The sequence below is a fragment of the Gymnoscopelus braueri genome, assembly GCF_963280865.1.
Source record: "Gymnoscopelus braueri genome assembly, chromosome: 6".
Classification (NCBI taxonomy): domain Eukaryota; kingdom Metazoa; phylum Chordata; class Actinopteri; order Myctophiformes; family Myctophidae; genus Gymnoscopelus; species Gymnoscopelus braueri.
The window spans coordinates 1,826,952-1,834,709 of record NC_137607.1 but is presented as its reverse complement, the minus strand read 5'-3'; the positions used below and the strand labels follow the sequence as shown (position 1 = coordinate 1,834,709).

General features: G+C 41.9%; 1 protein-coding gene across 2 annotated transcripts in view; it reads right to left on the bottom strand.

Moving 5' to 3' along the window:
* map1sa (microtubule-associated protein 1Sa) overlaps positions 1-1,246 on the bottom strand; it is a 45,279-nt gene extending 44,033 nt beyond the window's left edge. For both annotated transcript variants that reach the window (XM_080431418.1, XM_080431419.1), the window contains exon 1: positions 1,097-1,246. In XM_080431418.1, coding sequence (XP_080287544.1) covers positions 1,097-1,238 — 142 coding nt within the window. In that variant the 5' untranslated portion in view covers positions 1,239-1,246. The remainder of the gene's footprint in view (positions 1-1,096) is intronic.
* Between the last annotated feature and the right edge of the window lie 6,512 nt (positions 1,247-7,758).

The following is a 7,758-nucleotide window of genomic DNA, read 5'->3' as shown; positions in this document are numbered from 1 at the left end:
TACGCATCTCTTACTTGAGTAAAAGTACAAAAGTATTGGCATCAAAATGTACTTAAAGCACCAAAAGTACTCATTATGCAGAATGTCCCATTTCAAGTTTTCAAATGTATAAAATATATATATAAAAATCTTTTGAAAACAGCAGATCTACAAGCCCTACAAATCTACAATAGTGAACTTGTAGATCTGCTATTTTGAAATGGACGAAATGTATAGGGTTGAAGTTATTAGTGTATTAATGTATGGTTAAAGTAACTAAAGTTTTCAAATAATTGTAGTGGAGTAAAAGTACAATATTTGCCTCTGAGATGTAGTGGAGTAGAAGTAAAAGTACTGAACATTAGAAAAACTCTAGTAGAATAAAAAATGACCTCAAAAGTTGACTTATAAGTACAGTACTTGAGTAAATGTACTTAGTTACTTTACACCACTGGTGGAGAGGGAACATATTCTAACAGGGAAACAACATGTGCCAGTACACATCATGACGCATTTACAGTGGAGAGAGGGAACACATTCTGACAGGGAATCAAAATGTACCTGAACACCACAGCTCTATGTATTAACACTGGACTGGATGGAGAGGGAACACATTCTGACAGGGAAACAAAATGTACCTGAACACCACAGCTCTATGTATTAACACTGGACTGGATGGAGAGGGAACACATTCTGACAGGGAAACATATTCTAACAGACCATATTATAATGCATTTACACTTTACAGTGTAGAGAGAGGGAACACATTTTGACAGGGAAACATAATGTGCCACACCTATTATAGACCCACAACCAGCATGAGAGGGAACACATTGTGACAGGGACACACACCTCGCCACAACACCCCCCAGCAGCAGCAGTTACAAAGTAACCAGCCGTTAGAATTCCTTCAAACAGCTTCCTTCTCTTATTCCACCCAACACGAAAATAGCAGATCTACAAGCTCACAAGGCGTTGCTGCAGCAACGCCTTGTGAGCTTGTAGATCTGCTATTTTCGTGGCTTAATTGCCTAAAAAAAAAAGTCTGAAACAAACAAACAAACAAAACGTCTCGTGGAGAAAAGAGAAGAGACATTATAAAGAACTACAAACGTACCTCTGTTCACCTGGTGGACTACAAGTTCCAGCAGCCCCGTGGTGTCTAGCTGACCCACTAACACCAGCAGACTGAACTTATTGTTATTAAAGTTAAACCTTAGTCCTTCTTCTCTTTGATGTTCTGCTGCTGAGGCCGCCATGTTGGATCCTACCGCTGGTCGTTCAGGACTGACGTCATCAACTGGAGACCAATAGAGGAGGGGAGGGGCCATGACGTCATCAACTGGAGACCAGAAGAGGAGGGGCGGGGGTGGTGACGCCCATGTTGGCGACGCAGGAGGGAGGGAAGAGGGAGGGGGGGACTCCCTCTTTCTTTGGTGTTTCGCCCAGGTGGGCGTGGTCATATGCCTAAAACTTTGATGATAGAGATTCTATGCCATTCTATGTCACACAAATGTAGCAAAAATAGCAGATCTACTGCGACGCGTTTTGAGCTTGTAGATCTGCTATTTTTTGCTACATTTGAATTGGAATCCAGAATATTTTTTTTTAACTTTATGAACTTAAATACAAATACATTGGACATAAAAAAGTCACAGGATCGAGACGCCGTTAAATCAGCCCACTTTCGCCGCCATCTTGAGTGAGTAGATTGACATCTGCCACAAGTGTAGAGTAGTGTAGTGTAGTCTGTAGTCCTGTGTTTGTTGTCCAGCAAGTAGACGGTGTACATTATTATCTATCTCTAACTTGTCTGTTGCTCTAATTTAGCAATGGTACGACAGTGCTGCATTATCTGATGCAATGCCAAGGTTTCAGACGTTAAATTAAAAAAGTTAAATTGCACACATTTCCAACCTGGAAGAAAAGCTTTGGAGATCAGATGTCGGAGATATCAAAGAAACGTCGTATGGCTTGGCTTGGGTATCTTAAATACAATGAGATTGAGCTAACAGCTACATTGTGTTTCTCTATGTGTCCAGTCTGAGAAACGTTGTCTAACGTGGGTGGCTCACGGTCACGGTGGCTGAGTAAACAGCCAGGGACGCTTGTCTGTCTGTCAGCAAGTGTTCAGACGTCGGAGATATCAAATAAATGTAGTATGGCTTAGGTGTCAGCTGACGAAATAACAAAACCTTCAACAACATTCCCAAACACATATAAGCTCAAACGAGCATGACAGCACACAATCAAACATATAAACATCTGTTGGAGGCGAGGGCGAGGCGAGCATCAGCGTTGCCATGTCGGCTTATTATGCGACTTTGGGCTTCTTTTTCTGTAAAGTTGCTTGTAAAATTAGTAGTTTTGTGTGGCTTATTTATAAAGTGTACTTGCTTATTTAGGCTTATTTAGGTAGGCTACTTGCTTATTTAGGCTTTAAAAATAAATACATAAAAATTAAACCAGTGGTTCTCAAATCTTTTCATGAAAATGTTTTGTGCCAGGGAGTGTTGTTAGAATGTTTTAAAAAATATTCAAAATATTCTTTATTTTATTGCAAGAGTTTTTTTTAATAGCCGATCTACAAGCTCACGTGAGCTTGTAGATCGGCTATTTTCAAGTAGCCGATGTCACTAAGCCACTTCTTTTGGGCTTGTTTTCATAGACCTGGTTGCTTATTTCTCTCGCAGAATATGGCAACACTGATCGCAACAGGTCCGTTGTGCACTTTCTCAATGATCAATGAACAATATAAAATTAATAATAATACTTCGCTATAATAATATTATAAATATATATATAAATAATCAGTAGGCTACTCAAGATGACTATATTTTATTTCGGTTACACAACTACGCAAACAAAACGTTGTTCTTTTCAGGTAAAATGAATGATTGTGACTGACTGGTCATTACGTCTGATCTAGGGCACAGATGTAATGACTTTTTTCCAGGTAGCGTGCCTTTGCGTCTGCGTTCAGCTTCTCTCTGTGGTATCTCTCTGTCACGCATTGCCCGGTCCATCTTCTGTCCTTTACCAATAAATTAGCTGTAGTTCAGGACACGTCGTGACTCGTGAGTAACTGTCAATGTTGTTGATACGAGCTGTTGTTATGGAGCTCACCTAATATGGCCACCGGAACTACTTCCGCCTAAGCTTGGCCACGCCTTTTGCCCGGCCCCTATACAGTCTATGGACGATACATGCCGCTGTTTAGATGCCTCAATAAAATCATACAGTGTGCTAAAAAAATCCGAATTGATTGGATAAAAACCTGTGATATGTCTTCTTTTATATTCCTGAACCGATTATCTGACAAAGGACACAATAGTTCAGAAATAGTGTTTGTTCACAAGCTGGTCCAGCTGGCTGGCATAGACTTCATTGTATTTCACCAAACTTCCTGTTCCAGTTTTGGCTCCCATGCGCATCAATGGCGTCTGCCATGCAAGGGTATCAAGAAGACTCACTCCAAAACCAACTCACCCCATTGCTAGGAAAACTCACTCCGGAAAACTCACCCCACAGGGTAGGAAAACTCACCCCCAAGATTTTCGGGGGTAGGAAAACTCACCCCAGTGGTTTTTAACTTTGTGGAAAACTCACCCCAATGGTTTTTAACTTTGTGAGCTTTCCATTTTCACAGAATGCTTTCATAATGTGATGGTGAAAAATGGTTTTAAAAAAAAGAAAAAAGAAAAAAAAAATCTTTGAAGGTATAGAATTACCAAATTATGTTGTTCAATTATATTTAGCTAATTAAAGTGCTTTAAATACAAGGTAGATTTCATCAGAAAAGTGAACATTCCAATGTGTTTATAATCAATGTGTTTATAATGCAAACATACTAACTTAGGGCGCGCTCCCACCAAGAGTTGGCTGGCCGCTGTTAAACGCAGGTTGTGCGCGGCCACAGTTTTTTGCAGCCAGCGGATTCTAAAAAAACGCTGTGACGCACTTGTCACTCACTTTCAGGACCGTCCCCGTAGCCCGCACCGCTTGCTGCCTTGTGCTTCCTGAGTCTTGGGACGGTCCGCCTTCGACTCACCCGATTGGACAGAGGGAGAAAATCAGCGCCTGCCTCCAGCAGTTTTATGCTTAGTCGCGGAGAGCAGATAAACGCAAGGTCTGCGCGACAAGCGGAAAAATCTGCTCTTGCGTGAATCAACGCATTTGCATTGACAATGCATTGGCAGAGTCTGCAAACAGCGGCCAGCCAACTATTGGTGGGAGCGCGCCCTTAACAAAGAAAAATTAAGAAAAACTCCAGTGAAGGTAAAACACAGGTATAATGTTTTGTTTTCTGTGTGAACACATTTGTGAGAAAAGCTTTTGGTAAGCATTATTGAACTTTAGTTACTATTAGATATACATTTCACTATTGTAAGCATTATTGAACTTTAGTTACTATTAGATATACATTTCACTATTGTAAGCATTATTGAACTTTAGTTACTATTAGATATACATTTCACTATTGTAAAACATGCATTAAACACTTTTCCCTATTTTTACCTAGGATATTTAGTTACCTACTACTTTGCTGGTATAAATGATAACATTATAGAACATTGCATTGCACACATGCATTGTTTGAGAACTTTAGTTTTTAGAAATATTACTTTAATCAGCTACTCCTGGTATTCTCATGGTGGCTGCTGCCCGTCGTGACAGATGATCTAAGGGTTCTGGTAGGTTCATAGGGTTTAATCATGTCATAGACATATGAGGGAGCTAGACCCCTGATAGATTTAAAAACAATGAGAAGTACTTTAAAAGTAATGTGTTCAGGTTTCTTAGTTCTAGTTAAAATTCTAGCAGCAGCATTCTGAACAAACTGGAGTTTATGTAAACACTGCTTTGTCAGTCCAGTATAGAGAGCATTACAATAATCCAATCGACTAGAAATAAAGGCATGAATTAGTAAAGTGTACACACAAAACTGTACACACAAAATGCTAAACCTGACACTCCCTTTGCAAGATGACTCCTTGCCATCAAAGGGCTCACATATTTTACTTACAATAAGTAAGTATCAATACTGCAATGTAGAAATACTCTGTTACAAATAAAAGTACAAACCTCCACTTGGGTAAATGTATGAAAGTCTTGGCATCAAAATGTACTTAAATGTATAGTAATGTACAAAAAAAGTACTAAATGTTTGAAAATAGCAAACCCACAAGATCCTTGTAGATCAGCTATTTTCAAATAGCCACAGTATAAAATAGGGTTACTGTAAAGTGGTTTGTGTGTGTGCGTGTGCGTGTGCGAGAGAGAGAGAGAGAGAGAGAGAGAGAGAGAGAGAGAGAGAGAGAGAGAGAGAGAGAGAGAGAGAGAAGGGGTTGGGGGGGGGTTGCGGGTGCTGGGGTCGCCAAAGAATCTCGCTTATTATATGGGGTCGCGGTATGAACAAGTTTGAGAACCCCTGGATTACATACACAGACACATACAGAGAGAGAGAGAGAGAGAGAGAGAGAGAGAGAGAGAGAGAGAGAGAGAGAAGAGAGAGAGAAAAAAAAAAACATTATACCTGTGTTTTACCTTCACACTGGAGTTTTTCTCCATTTTTTTAAAGTTAGTATTTGTTTGCATTATAAACACATTGGAATGTTCACTTTTCTGATGAAATGTATTTAAAATACTTTAATTAGCTTATTTCCTAGCTATATGGCCACAACAGATAAACTGACCTGAGGATACTCAACTGATGTTTTGAGGTAACCACCACACCAGTATGCAAATCAAACACTGATAATTGCCCATTAATAGCCCATTCATTGTCCCACACCTAGCTAAATGGGGCAAGGTGTGGGTGGGGCCATGAGATGTCCTTAAAAGGTCAGCCACAGACAGTAAAGGTTTAGTACAGTGTCGTATCCTGAGCCCGTTTGGAAGACGGAAGCAGACATGTTTCTCTGGGTGGGAATAATCACAATCTTTAGAGTCCGGAGGAGTCATTTTCAACAATCTCTTTATTGTCAAAAAGGCGAACAATACAGGGTTCCAATGGTGTACCGCGCATCTTTGTTCATAGGACCTGCTTTGTCCTGTTGAACGTGACAACTGTGTGTAGCCGAAAAACACAGAACGTCCTGTTTCTCACAATAGCATCATGTTATAAGCAAACAGATATGTTACCTAGGACCTCCTTCTGACCACTCACAACACAGGTTTTTAGAACAATAGACTGGGCTAGCCTTTCAATGGCTCTACCTCCTTCACACTGACTCATGACAATTTACTTTCATCATCATCTGTTTAAAGTCCGCTTTCCAGGCTCCGCTGGGTTGGACTGGGTTCTCGCTATGGCTTTCTTCCACCGGGAACGGTCCATGGCCATCTCGTGATTGATGCCGAGTGCTTTCATGTCAGCTAATACGGTCATCTGCCAGGTCTTCTTAGGCCGGCCACTGGGTCTTGTCCCCTCCAAGTTGATCGACATTACTTTCTTCACCCAATCATTCTCCTCCTTCCTTACAACGTGTCCGTACCATCACAGTCTGCCTCTCCTCACCACATCCACTATGGCCTCCACTCCCATCTTCTGTCTCAGCTCTGCACTGGTCTTTCTCTCCCTCAGTGATACACCGCACATCCATCTGATCATCCTCATCTTATGCTCTGTTCAGCTTCTCTTCATGCTCCACCCTCATGGCCCATGTCTCACTTCCATATGTCATGCCACTTCTGACGCAGGCTGAGTACACTTGCCCTTTCATCTTCAGGGATGGGGCCTTGGATGTTAGGAAGGGCATGAGTTCCCTGAACTTCTTCCATCCACTTCTCACCCTTGTGGTCACCGCTAGGTCCACCCCCCCATCAGCGTTAAGCATGTCTCCCAGGTAGCAGAAACTGTCCACCACCTCATACGTCTCCCCGTCTACTACAAGCCCCTTTTGCTCGGCTGCATCTACCTGTGCGACTTCTCCCCTGCACCGCTTGCACTGGAATGTTTCGCTGGCCACTTGCAGAGAGAGAGGGCTCCGAAGGCGAAAAGACCACGAACAGCTACCGAAATAACTGAGGATGCTATGGTTCCACCTCCAGACACTGCAGATCCATCCATTCCACCAGTATCTGATGCAGCAGAAGAAGTAGTCCTACCTCAAGCGGGACCTGAAGTTGTTCCAGCCATGGTGATGCCAACTGAAGCGGGACCTGAAGTTGTTCCAGCCATGGTGATGCCAACTGAAGTCCGTTATACAACAATTGAGGGAGGCACGCAACGTGGTGGCACCCTCTTAGTTGATAGTGATGGTTACAGCTACATTGTGAAGAGATCCGGACCTACTCATACGCATTATCGCTGCGCTGTAAAAAGAAAGGATCTGACATGTCTTGCAACAGTGAAGCAAACAGGGAATGACTACACACCAGGACCTCACGATCACAATCACAATGGAGAGGATGGCTTTAAAAAAAAGTATGAGCAGCACTAGTATATTATTTGATGTATCTTATGCATTTTGTGTTATGGGGTTAATGTAAATTAGCATCAAATTGTCTCATTTCTGTACTAATTTGTATATAATTCTATTCTCTAGGTGCAGATCTACATGAAAGTTAAGAAGATTGGGCTGGAGAATGTCCACCAGTCAGCTGCAGTCATCGTGGAGACTGTTTTGAGAGAGGACATGCCCACTGATTCGCTTTGTATTGTCAACCCAAGGAATCTGGCCAGGGTGGCCAAAGCCAACCAGCTGGTGTGTCTACAACCGCGCCATCAGAACCAACAATGACGTAGAAGGCTGGCACAATAAACTCAATAAAGCA